The sequence below is a fragment of the Abramis brama genome, assembly GCF_963993115.1.
Source record: "Abramis brama genome assembly, chromosome: 6".
In the NCBI taxonomy this organism is placed as follows: domain Eukaryota; kingdom Metazoa; phylum Chordata; class Actinopteri; order Cypriniformes; family Leuciscidae; genus Abramis; species Abramis brama.
The window spans coordinates 19,114,644-19,136,825 of NC_139968.1; the positions used below are offsets into that span (position 1 = coordinate 19,114,644).

At 34.4% G+C, this 22,182-nt stretch overlaps 1 protein-coding gene across 2 annotated transcripts; it reads right to left on the bottom strand.

Annotated features, from left to right (window-relative positions):
* Positions 1-4,534: 4,534 nt before the first annotated feature.
* Positions 4,535-21,510, bottom strand: LOC311085474 (guanine nucleotide-binding protein G(q) subunit alpha-like). Of its 2 annotated transcripts, none has more exons than XM_084117980.1 (8): positions 21,082-21,502; positions 20,172-20,327; positions 17,581-17,765; positions 16,742-16,896; positions 15,014-15,142; positions 12,875-13,004; positions 11,022-11,175; positions 4,535-5,141 (listed from the first exon to the last, which is right to left on the bottom strand). In XM_084117980.1, exons 2-8 carry the CDS (start codon positions 20,320-20,322, stop codon positions 4,933-4,935), a joined length of 1,113 nt encoding a protein of 370 aa, XP_083974106.1. In that variant the 5' UTR covers positions 20,323-20,327; positions 21,082-21,502; the 3' UTR covers positions 4,535-4,932. The 2 variants fall into 2 exon arrangements, with proteins under 2 accessions (XP_083974106.1, XP_083974105.1); XM_084117979.1 differs by lacking the exon at positions 4,535-5,141 and adding an exon at positions 7,496-8,762 and having other exon boundaries at positions 21,082-21,510.
* Positions 21,511-22,182: the final 672 nt, after the last annotated feature.

A 22,182-nucleotide genomic window follows, 5' to 3' on the forward strand; every position in this document is an offset into this window, starting at 1 on the left:
CAAAAATGATGTCGGCTCAATTTGGTATGTTTCATTGCGTTATAACAAATACAACAATTGACTTCAAGCACAACTATGCAATATGCTTACAACATATTTAACTCATTCATTTTTAATAATATTAGAATAAAGGGTGAAGATGTCCATTTTCTTAGACCGGACATCACTTTTGGCCACGACTATATGGCTGATGTGCTGAAATTAGTAATATTTCAGTAAAGCCTTTGTCATTCTTTTTAGTTGTTTTTACATAAATTTGGCTTACACTTTTCATCCTCCATATATTTTGCTAGAAAAATTGACATACTCAACAAGATTGTGGACCATCCTTTGTGTGGCTTTCACCAAACCCAAGAAAGCAGCCGAGACATCCATGTTCACTCCGAACCGCTGTCCTCGTTGCTTTCATCTTCGGACTTCTCTCTTTCACATAATTTCATCTTAAATTGGGTCTGGGGATTTAGGAAAGATCTAGATTCTAGATGTGAGCTTGAACAGCTTGCTAAGGGTGATTGTCAGCAGGCCATGGAATGCATTTCCAGATGAGCTAATCAGTGTATGGCGGCTCATTACAGAAATGACACTGAGCATTTCCAATCTGTTGCGTTTTCTTTAGAGGTCTCAAAGTGATTGCAACCCACTGGGAGATGAAACTGAGTAGGAAAAAATACAATTGCACGTTTGTCTAAACTGACCTGAGCTTTACTTGCCATTCGTGATTAGCCAAGCAAAAGTTCCTGAAATTTGCATCATTATTATTGATTTTTCTTTTGTATTTTTAAGTTATTAATTTATTTTATTTAATATTTATTTTATTCAATTTGTTAAATAGCACCTTCTCCAATTCTAAATAATTAATGTCTTGTAGTATAAAGTGTAAATCTGATTTCAAAAACAAATTTTAATGTTTTTCTTTTTATTATATTATTTATTTATTATATTATCACACTCTTGGAAACTTTTTACCATCAAAATAATTTTTGTTTGTTTATTTCTTTGGTAACACTTTACAATAAGGTCTAATTTGTTAATATTAGTTAATGCATTAACTAACAAAGTAACAATGAATAATATATTCTTACAGTATTTATTAACCTTTGTTAATGTTAGTTAATAAAAAATGTTCATGCAAGTTCACATTGCATTAACTAACAATTTTAATTATGCAAAAAATTTCAAAATATTATTCAATAGTTTGTGTATTTAGGGCAGATAAAACACTAGCTTTAAGACTAGATGAGTAAAGTTTGGTGAAAAACGTTGATGTTGGCTTGACAATGCCTTAAAATAAAGCTTGAAAATAGAAGCTAGCATGTTTCAAGTCGCTAACATGTTTTAGCATGATTTTGTACATTGCAGGCATGTTTATAACATAAATTAGCACATTGCAGCATGATTTGACATGTTGCTAGCATGACTTTAACACGTGTGCATGTTATTAACATGATTTAACATGTTGCTACCATGATTTAACACATTGCTGGCATGTTTCAGAATTATTTAGCACATAGCTAGCATGTTTAAACATGTTGCTAGCATGATTTATCATTTTCCTAGCATGAATTAACACATTGCGAGCATGTTTCTTGTATGATTAGCACATTGCTAACATGTTTTAAACATGTTGCTAGCATGATTTAGCACATTGCTAACATGATTTGCTAGCATGATTTTGCAGGTTGCAAAGCCAACATAGCGCAAAAAAAGGCATTTTATTCAAAAAATGAAATTTCTATCGTCGTTATTTCCACTACAGAATGCTATTAAACACAAGTACATAATTTGAGATATGCTCAAAATGATGATGTTCATGGCTTTCAGAATGACAAAATTCTCCTGTGATGTTTGTTAGACATTCAAATCAGACAAATAGAGAGTAGTGAATCACAGCAAGGGAGAGTGTCTGTTTTCAAACACCTTCTAAAAGCATGTGAGAATGTGATTGTGCTCTGCATCATGCTAAAATTATAAGCAATTAGAGGCTCTTCTCTCATTCGGGTCACAAAGAGCCTGTACAAGTGTGACAAGTGGACTCTATAGTAATGAGTATCAAACCACCCATGTGCGCTCAAGTACTTTCACCCATTTATCAAATAAATAGAGAGGAGAAGAGGTGAAATTTGGTGTGATGTCATTTTTCCAGTTGAAGGCCTACAACCTATACCCTGTTATTACTGTTCTCTGTCTAAAACCCATAGAGAAGAGCTTGTAGATTGCTTAGAGAGCACTTGGACCCCTGGTAGGTTCTGCAAATATAGGTTATGGCTCTGGAAGTTATTGTAGTGTAGAGGAGAAAGTGAAGCAAGATATTTCTTGTTAGAGGAATATCCTCAAGCTTGAGAGGGTTATGATGAAGCTGAACGGATCCCTCGGGAAACAGACCACGCAGATACTTTCCGCATTAAAGGATAACTGTCGCCAAAATGCAACCTAGGGTATTTTTGTTAATCTACCCGAGGCAAACTTTCGTTTAAAAGCATAATTAGAATGGAAACGCCACTTTTAAGTTTGACCGTATTTTCGTTTTCGGTCAAATTGCCTTTTGAATGGGAGTGCTAGGGGCACTACTATGATAGCATCAAAAATCGCTATTTTTAAAACACTAAGAAGGCTCGACACAACATGAAACTCGAAGTATCACCAGGGGCTCTACACATGAACTCGAGCATTCAGGGAGCAGGCTAGGTTACTACAAATGATGGCTGTGAATAAATTATAATATTCAGAAGTAAACAGTGTAGCTGACTGAGTGTTTATGAATAGCACAACCTTCTAAGTGCTAGTGCAAAATGCCTGTGCAAAATCAGTTTTTGTGTGTGTTTTTAGTAATTGTTGGTTTGGTATGTTTGAGTGCTCATTGTTACAATTACACAGCAAAAGTTCAGTGACATTTTTATTTGTGCATGGTAGAAAGCACACAGTGAACTCAGAGAAAACGCTATGCTTGAGGAAACAGTTTGTGAATAGGCTACTACAAATGATGGCCGTGAAAGAGACTGTGAACACACTGAATAGGATATGTTTAGTTGGTGAATAGCATAGGCTACTATTACACAGCAGCGATAACGTTAAGCGCACCAGAATGAAATATAATATTCAGAAGTAAACAGCATAGCTGACTTACAGATTCAGTTTACATCCACAAATGAATAAGCGTGTCGATTCAGGGAGCAGTGCAAAGTGCCCGTGCAAAATCAGTTTTTGTGAGCAGCTGATCGCCGTCAAAAAAGTTCAGGAGATATTTCTTAGTGATGGCTGCTTTCAACAGTTTCAATATGATAGCATTTTGAAAAAAAAGTGTCATGAATTTATTGCATTTTTTGGGGAAAATAATCCGTTTTTATAATAGATCTTTGAAAATCCAAATCTGGATTTGAATTTTTTATGATATTATAACCTAAAGATGCTATGTGAAAGTTTGAAACAGAAAATAGTGGTTTTCATCTTGCCACTTTCTTGGTAAAGAAAACACATTTTTACTCAAATTAATCAAAATGGATTTATCACGTTCTGGAACCAAACTATAATATTCAGAAGTAAACAGTGTAGCTGACAGATGTCAGAATGTTTATTTTTAAACCACAACCTTCTTGGGGCTTCTTTGACCGATACAACCCTCTAATGTCAGAATGTTTATTTTTAAACCACAACCTTTTAAAAATGATATATTTAATGATATCTTTAGCATTTCTCATCCAAACAACGTCAAACTTGGCACTGCACTTACTCGTGCCCGTGGCAAGACACCTGTCGAATTTGAAATCCATCGGACTAACGGTTCGAGAGATATGCGGTTAACAGACACACACACAGAGACACAGACACACACACAGACAGACAGACAGACGTTCCTGTAATTTATAGATAGATGTGAATTCAGACATACAACTCATTTCACCTTCTGGTTTTCACCTACTATACTGTAAAAAAAAAAAAAAGTTGCTGCCTTAAATGTTTAAGTACAAACAACTTGGATGTTTAAGTCATTTCAACTTAAATTCCATTAAATTGACTTAAAAAAATGATGTAAAACGATGTAAAACACATGTTGTCATAACTTATAGATCATATAATGTTTTATAGTGTATATGGAAGGAGACAGGGTTGGTGTCTGAGGCACATTCTTGGCTCAGAGCAGAAAAAGTCACAACAGATTTTTAAGTAATCCATAAAGTTTTAAGACAATAAATATTATCATTGACAAAAATGTATCCAAAAATAATGTTGAGACAAAACTTCATAGGAAATGAATACGGGTCAATTAGACCCCCTTTATGCATTCTTGGGGTAATGATACAAAAATATTTTTTCCCCATCCTATGACCAAGAAATATGCAAATTATATTGATGAGGGCCAGAAAAAAAGGCCCCCTTTTTTTCTTCTTCTTTTTTTGTTGTTGAAGAATTCATGGAATACCAAGTAAATAAATGTTTTGACCCTCTTTATGCGTTGAACTGAAATAGATGTATTTATAGTGTGCAATATTGTGTCTATTGTGTGCAAATATGGAATAAATGCGAGTACTTGATTAATTGTCATTTAGCAAACCGTTTTTTATTCAAAGAGACTTGTAGTATATACATTTCAGGGACAATCTAACATTATACCATAACAAGGGGACATTTTGTCCATTTCTTAAAATCCCTGTCATATTGTCTTATACGCATAACCAGTAGTGCCTCTTTATTTTCAGTTATTGATATTTTGCGATATTCTTTTTCAACAGAATATGCTAATTTACAGTCAGAAAGTCCCATTTTGCATTTAATGGTTCAAAAAATGAAACAAAATATTGCTGAATGCAATGAATCAGTCAGTAGAGTTCAAATTAGCTGTATACATTCATAGGCATATCCATTCAACCCTCTTATAACTTATATGGTGAGCTTCAGTCTTTCCAGGAAGCAGTTCAGATGAAGCCCCTCAGTATCTTAAAGCATACCGTAAGACTGCAATTCCTTGATGAGAACCGTTTTCTTGACATCGTAGAAGACCTTGCGGATGTTGTCAGTGTCGGTTGCACAGGTAAAGTGTTTGTAAATTTGCTTCCGTTCTTGATTTCGTTTTTCACGGCTTGAAGCTTCTTTAAGGTACAGATCACTGATGTAGTTCATCGCTTCATCCTTGTTTTGCTTTTGGCCTGGCATCATAATAGGGTGGAGTTGGAGAACATTGAGATAAAAAAGACAAGGAAAAGGGAAATAAAATTCAACCGAAATTTGGATTTGAAAAAAAGGAAAAGAACAAACTTCACCTTAGAAAACCAATTTAATGATGTTAAAGTTAAAGGCAGTTTCCATGTATATGGTACACTTGTTTTGTTTTTGTTTTTTGTTTTTTTGCATTAGAGGCAAAACATTTTTTTTTTTGAGAATTATTAGAAGTCAAACTACTTTTGGTAACACTTTATTTTATTTTACAATGTCATTTTTACACATGTAGTTACTATGATTACTTTAAATTAGGCATACTTACATGCAACTAACCCTAAAACAAACTCTTACTCTATAAGTACATCAAGTTAATTAGTATTACTCGTTACTCAGTCCTGTATAATTACACTGTTACACCTTAAAATGTAACCTTGTTTTTACATAACACATCTAAGTCTTTCTACAGCATGCAGAGAAGCAAGTGAGATTATTAAATTTATTAAATTTTCAAAATTTTTATACAAATTGTAGTGTTGACTTCAATCATCAAGCAAAAAACTGTTACCCAAGTTTTTGTGCGAAATTATTTTTATTTGATTCATGGGAAATATGTTGATCAGTACCTAAAAGTTACTGAGTAACAGCTTCATTTAGGCTGTAACCCATTCTTTTTTTTCTTTCTTTTTTTAATTTTATGTTTATTTCATGCTTATTGGTATGAAACTGCAGCGACAAATTGTATTCAAATCGTTTTTAGACACAATTTAAATATAATTTATTGGTAACAGGGTTGCAAAAATTGCAAACTACATATAAAATGAATAGACAATAAAAATGTAAAATGTAGTTTTTACCTTCTGAGGTTCACAATAAGTATTTTCTGAAGATTAACCATTTGTTGAGGAACAAAAAAAACTTTTGTATTAGTATATCTGAATACCCTATTCATGGAAAATGCCTCATTTCTAGTTTGATGCTGGTGATGATTATAAGCATAAATATTAGACTTATTGCATTTCCAGTTTTTGTTATAATAATTCAGGAAATAACATGTTTTTTCTTTTATTTATCAGTAATTATAAACAGATTGCATATATCTTTCCTGACCGATTCACAGTGAACACACTAATATTAGAAATGATTTCTAATTTTAATGACAGCAGATGGACTGATTAGATTCAGCTAACCCTGCCTAATTAGTAGAGTTTTCTATGTATTAATACTAAATAAATACATATATTCCAGTGTGGTTTAACTAATAAGAGTTTTATGTTTAAAGATACTATTACATTTGTTTATACACAACAAATAAACCATCAGAACTTTCAGCAGAACTATACTCTCTCTATATATATATATACAGTTGTGGTTAGAATTAATGGCACCCCAAATATGATCAAAAATGGCTGTAAAAAATAAATCTGAATTGTTTATCCTTTTGATCTTTCATTAATTTTTTATTGCAAAAATCTGACTTTTCATTGAAGTAAAAGAATTGAAAGTGGGGGGAAATCACATTATGAAATAAATGTTTTTCTCCAAAACACGTTGGCCACAATTATTGATACCCTTTTATTAAATACTTTTTGCAATCTCCTTTTTCCAAGATAACAGCTCTGAGTTTTCTCCTATAATGCCTGATGAGTTTGGAGAACACCTGACAAGAGATCAGAGACCATTCCTCCATACAGAATCTCTCCAGATCCTTCAGATTCCCAGATCTATATTGGTGCTTCTTCTCTTCAGTTCACTCCACTCATCAGGTCAGGGAACTGGGACGGTCATGGCAGAAGCTTTATTTTGTGCTCCGTAACACATTTTTGTGTTGATTTTGATGTTTGTTTTGGATCGCTGTCCTGATGGAAGATCCAACCACGGTCCATTATAAGATTTCTAGCAGAAGGCGTCAGGTTTTGATTTTTTATCTGTTGATATTTGATAGAATCCACAATGTCATGTATCTGAATAAGAAGTCCAGGACCTCCAGCAAAAAAATATGCCCACAACATTAAAGATCCAACGGTATAAAATTGTACATTGTACAATGGTATTACTCATTGTGATGGATGATTAATGGAATTTGGCATATTTAAACTCCTGTGAAACAAGAAGACAATTTCATGTTCCTAGTCACCCTGGTGTGCAAAAAAAGGTAAATATTAATGGGAATACTTCAGAGTTATTTTGCTCTTAAAAAATTCTAGGGGTGCCAATAATTATGGCCAACATGTTTTGGAGAAAAACATTTATTTCATAATGTGATTCCCCCCCCTCCCCCACACCCCACTTTCAATTATTTTACTTCAATGAAAGGTTAGAGTTGTGCAATTTTTTTTTTTTTAATGAATGATCAAAAGGATAAACAATGCAGATTTATTTTTTACAGCCATTTTTGATCATATTTACCATGGGTGTATTTACCAAGTCCTTGTTACATGTACGTACTGTAAAAGGTGATCAGTTGACTTAACTTAAAATTTTTTATCAATGCTTAATTGAAAAAATTAAGTTATGTGAACTTGACAATTCCACGTTACGTAATTTTTTATTTACTTAATCATTTTAAGGCAACGGGTTTCCTCAATTTTTTTAAGTTGAGTCAACTAATCACTTTTTACAGTGAGTTTTTACAATAAATTATGGATTTACATGCAACTAACCCTGAACCAAACCCTATAGTTCATATATTACTATATTACTCAGTACTTATATGTTTAATTACACTGTAACAATGACACCTTAAAATAAAGTGTAACCCATCCTACTGTATATATACACAAAGTCACATTTTATAACAACTTAAACTTGCATGACAGGAAAGTAACAGTATAAGCTCCATTTTGAGAGACTATATTGCTCTAAAATAATATAATTGTTTTAAATTACAAAAATAAGCAAAATAGAAACATTTCCACTTTAAGACCCTAACTTACATTTTTGCTTGTGTGATAAAAATAGTAGATCATGTTACATAAAGGAAATATTATTATTTTTTTGCTTCATTTCGAAAAGAAAGCAGTGCAGTGACTCTTGCTCTATTTAAGTAATCAGTAAAGTCAAATATCAGATCAGTCTCAGGTCAGTCTCGCTGACAGCTACGGCGTTGTATTCTTCTCGCCTCCTCCTCGAAACTAGAACTCGCTGATAATCTGTCAGCTGTTTAGCTGTATATCCTCATACCTTCAGTGTTGGAATGAGGGGAAAGTGTGTCATACCGTAAGAACATGCAGATGTTTTTATCCACCAAAATGATGAACCAAACAGAAGTAGGTATATAAGAAAAGATGGAGAGAAAGACAAAGAAAAGCATAGGGGATGCACAAGGAAAAATAATTCAAGCCATCCTTTGTGCGTCCCTTCAAAGTCATTTATTAGATTGGCAAAAACTGGTGCTTCATGGGCCGCTCAAAGCACCCCGTATTCCTGCAGAGACTTGATCAAGACCGTGTCTTTCACGTCAGTGAAAACCATCCGGATGTTATTGGTGTCCGTTGCGCAGGTGAAGTGAGGGTAGATGTTTTTGCAATCCTTTGACTCCGTATTCACGGCCTTCTGTTTATACATCTCTCTGATGTAGTTCCTGGCGTCTTGTGCGTCCCGTTGTTTGCCTGAGGGTGGCACCAAACCACAGAGGAGGGGAGGGGTTAGTACGAGTATGAAAAGGTATGAGTGATTGAAATAGGAGGAGCACAAGCAAATTGAAGAGGGGGGAAGAATGAGGTAAGAAGAGAGAGAGAGAGAGAATCTGACTAGGCAAACATTTTCAAAATCACTATTGTCAAGAGCTTCTGCTTGAAAATTAATATTTAACCCTATTAGAGTCAGTGGAGCTCAAAGTTCGTTTGTATTAAAGGGGCAGTTCACTCAAAAAGGAAAATGCTTTCCTTTAAGTCTTAATTTGACTTTTCTTTGATCAAAAATAATTTGATTATTTCTTTATTTGATCAGTAATATTGTGAACAAATATTTTATATATTTTTATTTATATAACACAAATAATATTTGTAATATAATATTATATAACATTATTTATAAATAAAAACAATAAATATAAATTATATATATATTAGTTCTATATATATAAAATCGATTAATCGCAATTAATCACATCTAATAAAAGTTTGTAAACATGTAATATATGTATATATTAGGGGTGCAATGATTCTCAGTAAAAAACCAAACAAATAGAACCGTATCGTTCTCCACCCACGGTTCGTCACGTACTTGCACCGCAGTTCATCTCAAATCGGATGACGCATCTATAATATGGTTTGTTGAAAATAACTACGAGTAAAACAGACAGACAGAGTTCGGCTAATGTGTGTTTCTGTCAATGGATGCGCATTCTGGCTTCCCAATACACTACAACAGCGATGATCAAAAGAACGTGGACAAAACAGTCACTCTTTGTAAACTTTGTTCAATAGGAGTGCCGTATGCTCTAATATGACCAGTCATTTATGGTCATCATTTGGTGTTGATAGCGTGCGAGCGCAGGTGAGACCTGAACAGCACATGTTGCTATCTACTATCTCCATTACTCAATTTTTTTATTTCAATGAACTCAAAATAAAGGCAACCAGGTAACTCAACTTTTTAAGTTAAACCAAAAATATATTAAACTGATAGTTCGGCCAAAAATGATATTAAACCCATGATTTACTCACCCTCAAGCCGTTCGAGATGCATATGTCAATCATTTTTCAGACGAACACATTTTCAGTTATTTTAGAAAATGTCTTAGATCTTTCAGTGGTTATAATGTGAAGCAATGGGGTCCACCTCCTTCAAGTCCCAAAAATGTGCATGCATCCTTCACAAAAGTAATCCATCCGGCTCCAGGGGGATAAACTAAGGCCTTCTGAGGGTAATCCGTGCGGTTTTGTCGTAAAAATATACATATTTAAAACTTTATAAATGAAAATAACTGGCTTCCAGCAACGGTCGACGCGCGTTCACGGGAGATGGATGCCGGCGTATGACGTAGGACGTAGCATTTGATTTAGCTATACTTCGTTCTACGTCACAACGCTTCCTACGCTACGTCCTACGTCATACGCCAGCATCCATCTCCCGTGAACGCGCGTCGACCGTTGCCGGAAGCCAGTTATTTTCATTTATAAAGTTTTAAATATGTATATTTTTGATATACTGAAAGATCTAAGACATTTTCTAAAATAACTGAAAATGTGTTCGTCTGAAAAATGATTGACATATGCATCTCGAATGGCTTGAGGGTGAGTAAATCATGGGTTTAATATCATTTTTGGCCGAACTATCCCTTTAAGCCTCGCCTGAGAACTCGTGCTGTGTGAAGATTTGTGTCCGCGTCTCAGACAGAATTTTAAGTTCTCTTTTAAGTCTTGCGCTTGAATTGACAAATTCACACAAAAATTATGTCAACATGCCTTATGCCTGCTATAGACTGTGTAATAAACAGTCTAATAAACTTGAGTACGACATGTATGTAGACTGTACGATGATGACACCCATTGAATCGTAGACTACGAAGCAAATTAGTATAGAAGGATAAAACGTCATCAGCATGCACTAGTGGTAAACAAATAGATGAATCGCACTTTGGCAATTGTGGTTTTTAATGTGCGCTGAAAAAAAGAGGAGGAAGTGAAAGAGGAGAATATGGACGCGGTCATGGCTATGGAAAAGAGGCCAACTTCGCATTCCAATTTTGTAAATGGAGCTTGAGGTAATAGTTTTAAGCATTTTTTATTGGCTAGAGATCTGTCCTACCCATCTCCTGCGAAGCAAAACCTGTTCCAACGGCTCTATCAATTCTGTTTCCTACATACTCCCATCCTAAGGGCCTATTTACTAAGTTGTTAGTGCGCAAACCCTTCTTTCCATACCTCCAAAGCCTGGGAAGTAACTTTTTAAGTCAGACGTCTTGATCTTTTCCTCCAGGATGTCCATCTTGTTTAGGAAGAGGATGATGGAGGCGCTGGCGAACCACGGCGAGTGGATGGTGGTGTAGAAGAGCGACAAGCTCTCTTTCATGCGGTTCTGGAGCCGGAGAGAGCAAAAGTTAATCAGCGCGTCATGGGAATTTTCCTAGCCCTCCACCTTCCCCAGCACCACCTGCCTAGATCTGCTAGTGGTTTCTCCCTACTTTCCTTGCAGCAGCTCACATTCTATTCACCGTATTTATTTGAATGTTTCGGCAGTAGCCTTCACTCATGCAGCAGCAGTGTAGCAGATCTAGTCTGTCAAGACTAAGCCTATGTACATTCCATTCTAATTAATAAATGCTTTTTAAATCTATCCAGAGAGTTGTCATGACTGAAATAAAATGAAGCCTGTTTTTTGGACCACTGAGATGTTTTGCATTGTGACCTTATACAATTAAATCCTGTCAGTAGCCTATTTTAATATATATATATATATATATATATATATATATATATATATATATATATATATATAAAACATTTCATTCTCATTACTGTTATACACAGAAAAAAAATTCAAATGTATTTGTAAAATCTTGGTATTACTTGTACTGAATTTTAAGTAGTCATGAAATAGAAGTTTCGATCGTCTTTTCTTCCCTTCAATATTCCATACAAAATAAGAAAATGATACTCTAATTGAATAAAATAAATACATTCATATTTATTGGACTGAATTTTGATTTAATTTATCATGAAAAAAAAAAAAAATCATGTGTCCAGACTAGATTATGAAGTGTCATTTTAGTATTATTTATAATACTAAAGTAATGTTAATGTAAGTACTATAGTATTTATATACTATTATATCATTTATTAATATAATAAAAAAAAAAATCATTTTATTTGAAGATTTAGTCATTTTGTTGTGTGCTTTTGTCATTTTTATATTTTAGTTTTTATATATTTATATTTAGCTTTATTTAATATCAATTTTAGTTTTTCTTCTAATGTTTGTGTTTTATTTTATTTCAGCCTTATTTGAATTAACAAAAACTATTTTTAATAGCAAAATTTGAGTTTGTATATTGTAGTTTTAGTTAACAGTACTGATTTATACAGGGCTGCCAACTTTTGAGTTTAGCTTGGAAAAAAGGAAGGGGGGTTAAAATAAGTGTATTGTGATTCTCAAAACATTTTGGAATTCATGGAATTTCATTAAGTTTAGTGACAACATGTCACAATGTTTACATGGTACAATGACTGGTAGGATACTGTTTTTATTAGTGCTTGACACAAATTTCACAATTTTAATTCATAAGCTTGCGATTTGATTTCGATCTTGATTCAATATCGATTCATTTGGATAAATATAAGCTACATTAATTTTTCTCAAGGAAAAAAATCTCTTAACTAATGCTCTAAACAAACATTGAAACCTGGCATTATTATTAAAGGTTAAAATTAACAACTCAAACAAAAATATAATATGTAATATAGTGCATATACTTAGCAAAATACTCCTCTATATAGTTCATTTTTCTAGCTAACTAACATGCTATGGTAATTAAATGGCTTTCCTGAGGTAAATAACGTTAAGTGACATTGTTCTCCAGCTGTTTTATTGACCTCTTTCTGCAGTTGAAACACTGATTTTGAGCGTTATGCACATTCAGTTTTTTTCTTTGGATTTGATGTGAAATATGACTCAGGATGCGGGCGAAACCGACCCAAGATATGCTAATCAAAGCCATTGATTAGTATGAGAAGGAAGGAGAGAGATACAGACAGACTGGGGCGATGGAGATGCTCACCTCCGTGTTATTTTCCTCCAGGACCTGGTCGAACTCACTGAGGGAGGCTAAAAATATGAGCGATGTCACATTCTCAAAGCAATGGATCCACTTCCGCCTCTCTGACTTCTGGCCACCAACATCTACAATCCTTCGGGGAAAAAAAGTGGTAAGATCGAGATTAAATTGTTTATTCTTGAAACTTTCTGTCTAAACCAAAAACATTCAACACTAACTGTAAACCCCTACTGATTTGTTCCTACTTCCTTGCTGTCATATATCAAAATGTCAACACCTCAAAATATACTGGACAGCATCAGGAAATCAAGTCAAGTCTTGTTTATAAAACTCACATTTTTCAACACAATTTACATTTTCTGAAACTTGCCACAACAAGGCAAGGATGTTCACTAAGGTTGTCAAATCATTGCTATTGCTAAGGTGTTTTTTATAGGTGGTTGCCAGGCAGAAAGTAAATCATCTTATTTTTATTACAGCAGGTTTCCCGAACTGCGATTTGCGACCCCTAGAGGTTTGTGAGGGAACTGCAGGGGTTCACGATTTAAAGGGATAGTTCACCCACAAATGAAAATTAGCCCATGATTTACTCACCCTAAACTAAAGCCATCCTAGGTGTATATGACTTTCTTCTTTCATACGAACACAATCGGAGATATAATAAACAAATGTCCTGGCTCTTCCAAGCTTTATAATGGCAGAGAATGGAGGACAAGATTTTGAAGCCCAAAAAAGTGCATCCATCCATCATAAACGTACCCCACATGGCTTCGGGGGGTTTATAAAGGCAGAGGATAGAGCAAAACAAAACACCGGTCATGAAATAAGTTAGTTAGAAATAAGTTCTGTAGTTACATCGTGTACTAAGTGTTTCCGACGGAAAATGAAAAGTTGTGATTTTCTAGGCTGATATGGCTAGGAACTATACTCTCATTCCTGCGTAATAATCAAGAAACTTTGCTGCCGTACCATGAGTCCAGCAGGCGTAATGATATGACGCAGCGCCTGAAAATAGTCCCCAGCTCGGTAACTTCCAACGTGACCTGGACTAAGTTTGTCTAACCTATTAGACCTTTTTTCAGGCACTGCGTCATATCATTACGCCTGCTGGACTCATGGTACGGCAGGAACGTTTCTTGATTATTACGCAGGAATGAGAGTATAGTTCCTAGCCATATCAGCCTAGAAAATCGCAACTTTTCATTTTCTGTCGGTCTTAGTACACGATGTAACTACAGAAGAGTCAAGTTTTAAATAGGGAAAATATCGAAACTCTTTGGTCATTTTTTTGAGAGAGATGCTAATGGTCCTGTCCGATTCAATGATCTATGCTAAGCTATGCTAAAAGTGGTACCGCCAGACCCGGAGATCGGCTGAATGGATTCGAAAACGGTAAAACTCAACTGTTTAACTCTGGGGGAGTTGTAAAATGAGCCTATTTCCAAAAAAAGTGGAGTATCCCTTTAAGGGTGAGTAAATCATGGGGTAATTTATGGGTGAACTATCCCTTTAATGAAAAGCTAATAATTAAATTCGGCATTAAACAGAAGTTGCAACAGTCTTTTCTTCCCTATTGTGACTTTTTTTTTTTAATGAAATGGCTTCTCGAACAATACAAAATGCTGGGTGCGACTTGATTTGGTCCATCGGGAATTGACTGGATGGTTGTGGTTTGCTATTGGTCGATCTCATGTGAATGACATGTTGACCCACCCTCTCGATAGCAAACACTTCAGTAAACAGTAATGAGGGTGCATGAATAAAAAATAAAAAATACCGCAATATTCCATAAATAAATAAGAATTGTCCATTTTAATTTCATGATGACTTTAAGTCATAAAAATTTAAAATTAAAATGAATCATTTGTAAAATAAAAACTTAAATATTTTAAATATATGAAGGCCCGGTTTCACAGACAGGGTTTAGATTAAGCCAGGATTATGCCTCAGTTCAATTAGGACATTTAAGTAGCTTTTATAAACATGCCTGAGAAAACATTACTGGTGTGCATCTTGAGACAAAACAATGGCACTGAGATATTTTAAGATATGTCAGAGCAAGTTCAGCTCAAACATGCATTAGTCTGGGACTAGCTTAAGCCTCGTCTGTGAAACCGGGGGGGGGGGATATGCTTACGGTACCTGAGGGTGATCTTCTCCACGCTGAAGGTGTAATCGTTGATGCCTGTGGTGGGGAATCGGACTCGCAGCACGTCCTGGGCTGTTGGGATGTAGTCTGGGGCCGCGATACGGTCCAAATGTGCCATATAGCTAAAAAAAAAAAAAACATACTTGAGTGTTACATTTCAGAACTGTGCGAGTGTGATAAAGTGCCATGATGTTTGCCTTTTGCTTTATTGGTGTTTGTGCTTTAAACGGCAGTTTAATTAAACGTCCAGGTTTGTTTGTGTTTCTTATCACGGCCAGGTTTGTAGAACTGAAAACAGGATCGGGGAAGCAGGAGGAGAGAATGAGAAGGACATGCAGAACTGTGTAAAGGAGTGATTAGGTAACGATTAACAAGAACACCCTGATGTACTTTACAGGAAATTTGCTTAACAATATGCAGCACTGACTTAATTTAAAGGGCTTCAGGTCTGTCAACGGCATTAACAAAAAAACAAAAAAAAACTATGACAATCTGAGAACTGAAAAGCATCAAACGTCAATATAAGAGAATGGAGGGAAATACTGACTTGCATGCTTGTCTAAAGATATAACTGTATTGCCCTCCAATGGTGCTATTTGGATCTGCACAAACTATTTCCGGGTTTTTTCAACATTTTATGCTTTTGACACAAAAATTCCTTGCTCGGTTTAACTGGGAAATTAAAGTGATTTTTTAATTAGACAATTTTAAATTAAACAGTCAAAATTATTGTTAATATCAACATTTTATTTTTAGCATTATGTGGTACTATTGATACAATAACAATATTTTTATCTATCTATATATATGTTAGAAATATATTAGTTAATGTAATTATATAAACGTAATTCTAATAATGTTGATAATTTAATATTTAATAAATGCAAATTAATATCATAATATAATTTAAAAAATAAATGAGCTAATGGTTATATATTACATAATATTGTAAATATAATTCTAATTAAAAAAATCTAGATAAAAATGTATTTAGTAAAAATTGAATAAATAATAATGCATATTCAATTTAATAAATGTATTTTTATTAATTCATTTAATATTAGAAAATAACTATTATTATTATTATTATTATAATATATTAATAAAGGTTAGTATAATATTTATTATTATATTAGATTTAAGAAATATGTCAATAATTCATATCCTAATTATTTATATTAATAATTATGTCTACATTTTTTTCACAGCTTGCTGAAATAATTGATTCTGATAGGTCAGTATTGTTCACATTCTGTGGTCAATATGTTTTACAAATATGCATTACTCTGGTGGTGACTACAAAAATAGTCAAAAATATTTAATACATCCAACCGGGAACACACAGGAGATCGCATGAGAATAAACAAACACATCCACGTTAAACTTAGACGATACCAGATAAAGAAAAACAGGAAACTCAGGGTTTAAATACTTGGAGGATGACTGGCTAAAACAAAACTGGTGTTAAATATTTAAGTACCAGGAGACTAACAAGGGAAACGGGAACACAGAAACTAAACAAAACAGAGCATACATGTGAACAGCTGGCTTTTAAATGAATATTTCATGGCCATATTATTTATTTATTTTCATGTAATAAACATGCTAATGTACAGTCAACTGGTCATCATTTCAAAATCAAACCCTTCAGAATGATGTAAGACTTCATGTCAGGGTCCTGATCACCCTGTCCGAGTAGAATTTTTGATAGAGATACTTACTATTCTGTCGAGTCCAGAAGCTGGTACTCTCTACGGCGACTGTAACAGGCCTTGATACCCGCGTCAGCCCAAAGTCGACGGATACCTTCCACATACATTCTGTCCAAATGTGTTATCTGACGTATTTCCACTTCCTGAAACTGTTGCCCATATACCTAAGGATATAAATGGGAACAATTGAGGCTTGTTTATAAGAATATAGTGTGGTTGTAATTTGTAATCCTGGTCAGTCTGAAAGGAGAACTCTTACAGTTCTGTTTTAACAATATATAGTATTTTTATAATGCTTATACATTTTATATTTATAAATACATACTTTTTATAGAATTTCATAATTTTTAGTTTAATGTACATACTATACATATTCATAAGTATATATATATATATATATATATATATATATATATTCATGTATATATATATTCATGTATATATAAATATTCAATATACTGTACATGAATATAAGTGTAAGTATCATATATATTTATAGTATTATATTATGATTATACCTTTTTATATTTATATATATTTTATATAGATTGATTGTTTTAAATGTAATTAATTTAAATATTTTAATTAATTTAAATATTAATATTTTATATTAGTAATACTAATACTTTATATACCAATAATTATATATAATAATTTTACAGTAACTACTCTACATTTTTATAAAGTAAAAAAGTAATTTAAAGTATATTACTATTTTTTTGTTTTTGTTTTTTGCTTGTGCAAATTGTGCCATCATTGGCCGTTTCAAGGAACATTGTGCACTTTATTTCAACTTTACAACTGGGAGGGGTTCAAAAACAATTAAGAGCTTTTCTTTGGCAGCTCACCTCGTTCTGTGGGTTAGCGTAGGGAATCCTTAAGGTGTTCATCGCCACTGTCAGAGCCTTCATAGCTGTGAAGATATTCTGGAAAACCATTTTAGTGTAGCCACGCCTGTCTTCTTCCGAAAAGCCCTTGCCATGAATAATCCTCATCTGCTTAATAAAAGTCGTCTTCCCGCTTTCTCCAGTGCCTGAAATCCACAAGAATAAAAGGACCTACTTCATATTAAATGCCTTTAACTACTATGTACAAACATTTAATTTAATCATTTGATACAATGCAGTTATTTGTGTACATGTTTTATGTAATTACATCTGTAATTAATTCTGTTATTACATCTGTAACTAATTCTGTAATTACACCCATAATTATACTGTTGACCCTATCCTTACCTCTTATCCCAAAAATGTTCCCCCATTAAAGTGTTATAAGTCATGAACCAAGCCAACCAGTAACGAAGTGAATCAAACTTTGATTTGAAGCAAAAAAGTATTTGAAAATCTGACGAAAATAAAAAGGTACAAGACTGTGCATTTGACGGATTTAAGTCAGGGAAAGGACTACAATCCCATGAAGCATTGCGAACAGCGTAATTAAATTAAAAACGATAGAGATAAAACTACTCATTTACAAATGTTGATTAAGGGGGTGTTTTACATGACACTGTTTTCAACAAAAAAACTGAAAACTTTTTTATGCGTTTTGACCATTCATTTCCATTTCTGTTCATTTGGCCGTTCAACTGTGTTTTCGGGGCCTGAAAATGCAAGTTTTTGAAAACGATACTGTTGTAGTCTCAGTGTAAACTACAAAAACATCAATTTGTGAAAACGGTGACGTCATGCACATGTGTATTAAGTGTTCAGTCTATATGCGTGTAGTGTTTATTTACAAAGTGACATCGCCAACTACTGGCCTGACAGCAGAATACAGCTTTTTTTAGTCGTTTTCGTGGATCCATGTGAAGGGGGATTTCGAGTGTGAACTCGTTTAGCTTTTTTCGAGTTTTCCATACAGCATCATGGGTAATGTAGTTTTTCATCGGGAATTGCACTCGAATCTCGAACTTGAAATTTCAAAACTCGAAATTTTTTCGAGTTTTCCATACAGCATCATGGGTAATGTAGTTTTTCATCGGGAATTCCACTCGAAACTCGAACTTGAAATTTCGAAACTCAATTTTTTTTCCGAGTTTTCCGTACAGCATCATGGGTAATGTAGTTTTTCATCGGGAATTCCACTGTTAAACTCTTATTTTAAAAATAAGCTGAAATAATGCGGGCTGGCGACTTCAGCAGAAGCAAATACCATGGATTAACAACCTCGTGGCTCACTGTAGGTCTGTCTTTAAAAGTTTATAAGTTATCGTTCAAAATCAATTTTCTTATGGAGAAAATGAATGGAGATTTTACTTCCGGAACCCGACCTTTGCACTCTATGGTGGCAAAAGTGTTTCGCAATACAAGATGAAAAAAATAAGTGCACTGACATAAGTACAATAGTATCTAAAGACACCTAATATAAAGTCAGTAAATATTACATGAAAAAGAAAAGGGATGTCAAACACTACTACTGAAACCAGGTCACGGCATGACAAAAAGAGAACCGAAAGGAATGCAAGGTGCAGATGATAGCATTTGAGGCTTTTCTCATGCACAAAGGAATGTTATCTGTCCTGTTAACAAAGCGAGATGTTTGAATCTCAGACTGACATTCGGAGACGTGCCCTGTCAGAAAGCATGTGGCCGGACGTGTTTGGATGTTTTTGGATGTTTTTGGATGCCTGCACCATCGGGGGACTTTCTCTGCTGTAAAGTCCACAACTATTTCTCTTATTGTTTTCATTTGATGGATTTGAGCAGATAATCGTTAACTAGTTATCGGTAACTCAAACTGCAAATATTTGACAGGCAAACAATCACACATCACATCATCAAATCAGTGCGAGCAGTGCCAGAAAGGGAATCGACAGAGCAAGAAAAACATTTCAGGCATGTCCTTCTAATGTTCTTGAGCACAAGAATGTGTCACTCAAGACATCACGAGACAAATTTGATATCATTCATACTAACTTGCTATTGACTAACTATCTCCAGGTGGCTCAACAACAATGACTTGTCATGCTGTGATATTCTTTACAACACCCTAATTACCTCCATTTAATTAATTTGTCATAACAATAATATGCCATTCTTGCTTGCTGATTGTATCCAACAGTAATGCAGTTAAAATGATCAATATATTATTATATATAAAATAATCAAAAAACATATTACTGCATGTTGTAATCTCCTTCATTGTATTAAATAACATTTTTAATTTCAATGAAAATTGAGGCAACCAGTTAACTTTAAGTTAAACCAAAAATAATTATTTTGACAGTATATAGGCCCTAGGCTTTTATATATATATATAGGCCCTAGGCCCTAGGAGTCAATAAGAACATGCATAAACATGTATTTTCCAAATTATGGTTTACTCCCTTTACAGTTAAGATGACTCCAGATCCACTCACCTGATCTCATCTCCTTGGGTGATTTCTTCAGTGTCCATAGTTGCGCTTTTAAATATATTTTAACAGGTAAAAAGATCTTACCTAATAAAAGTATTTTGATTTCTCTCCGTTCTCTTTTCTTCTGGTCAGCAAGGATTTTTTTGATTTCATTGTGAATGGCCAAGGCGCTCTTCTCATCTTCAGACATGCAACAGGTGCATGTTGTATAGCACCATCTCCAACAGCTCCCCATCTCTCCTATAGGACAGAATTAAACTTTATGAAGAGCACATTTGATTTCAGTTTCCCTTTTAATATAATGGCTCTTAAGAAAAGGGGGAATTAAGAAATTTGCAGCGTATAGGTTACAATTGCGAGTCGAATCTTTCAAAAAAGAATCAATTGAACCGGTTCACAAAACCGTCTGAACAATTCGTTCATGGTATCGGTTCTTCAGTTAATGATTGATTAGTAAGTAAGTAGCATTAAGTGCAGAAATGTTTGTAGCTAAAAAAAAAAAAAGTAAATTAATTATATCAAATTGTATTTATGTACAAATACTTTGTTTTTAAGAGCCATGTTGGCTGCAACAAACTTAACTGAGACACACGAGCTTGAAATATGCTAGAGACTGAGGTAGGCTAATTGCGTTGTGACATAAAAGAATCACTTAATAGTTTTATACACTGCTCGAAAGAACCGATTCGCGGAAATAAGCCGAACTTCCATCATTAGTGTAGGCTACCCTTAAATGTATAAAATTCTATTCGAATGAATTCTTAGGCTATGTATTAATGGACTATTCTGGGGAAAATCAACTCTTGTTTAATTATGATATTGTTTTAAAGCTCCATTTGAAAGAAATACATTTTACAATCTCGGACTTCCCCTAAGAAGAAAAAGATGAAACCTAATAGTTATAATAACAGGTGAGCAGTGCCTTTTATTATAGCCTAATTATAAAGAAAAAAAAAAGAGAATAGAGACAACATAAATACGTTGAATCACTTACCTGCATTCGTCGACACACCTGTACGGAGTCAGTAATGCCTTTACGAAACACGATCCATTTTCCTCCCTGAGCCGAACTGGATCTGAACCAACCTTTTTCTCCTGTAGAAGGTTTCTCAGAAGTTCTCCCCCCCCGAAAAAAAAATCCAGATTTATCTGTAAACGTTACATCATTTCCCCCCTGGCTTCAGAAATATCTACCTGCAATTCAGGAAAGTCCTTCTTGAACTCTGTGAATATGCGCTGTCTCAAAATCTAAATCAGCTGCCTACTTAGACAGCGGGTTGAGGCATTTAGCAGCAAGTCTTCTTGTGTTTAAATGCTGCAAAACGGAACAGAACGGAGGGGTCTCGAGGTGCGCTTTCAAAAGTTTTTAGCTCGACGAAAAACGCTCGAGACGCGACGCAAGGTTCGTCTGACGCATGCGTATAGACGAAAAAGTACGCGCCCGGTGTGAACGCCCCCCTAGGCGTGCACCAGTCAGCATTTTTAGGCATCATATCTCCTAGAAATGCCGTCTTAGTGGACAGCATCTTAAGTTTTGAACCACATCCGTTAATAAGTGGAATGAACGCTAAAGTGGCTATAAACCTAAAAGCTGTATACTAACCCATTGACATTGAATAGAATAGATAGTGACCCAAGAAGGTGAGTATATAGGCTACATAAGGCTCTAGATTATACAAAACCTGTTCTAAGGCACAAGTGGTGTTAATTTCTTGAATAGCTGTGCAGGTATTTGACACTCCTCTCTCGAGCTCTGTGGATGTCAGTCTTTTGTCTTCCCAGGCAGAACCGGTTTATCAGGCCTTTCGCAGTGTTGTGAGATATCGAGATTGCCTATAGTCCACATATCGCCATGGGAACCAGGTAAGTAAGTCAAAGTCCTGAATGATTTCGGTAGGCCTGTATTTTTAAACAGATAATGTATAGCTAGCAACCATTTGTTGGCAAATTACCTACTGGCAAATAGCACCTATTTCTAGTTTTGTTATTCCAGGCAGTTGCCATCAAAGACCTAAGTTTAGTCCCATAGTCCCCAAAAAAATAAATAATAATAATAATAATTATATATCTCAGCTGAACAAGTGACCTGGAAAGG

Excerpts from the sequence above, each read along its gene's own strand:
- LOC311085474 (XM_084117980.1), bottom strand. The coding sequence starts at position 20,322 with ATGGGGAGCTGTTGGAGATGGTGCTATACAACATGCACCTGTTGCATG. Across the intron at positions 17,766-20,171 it reads AATCAAAATACTTTTATTAG|GCACTGGAGAAAGCGGGAAG; the intron begins GTAAGATCTTTT and ends TGTGGATTTCAG. Across the intron at positions 16,897-17,580 it reads ACGCTAACCCACAGAACGAG|GTATATGGGCAACAGTTTCA; the intron begins GTGAGCTGCCAA and ends TTATATCCTTAG.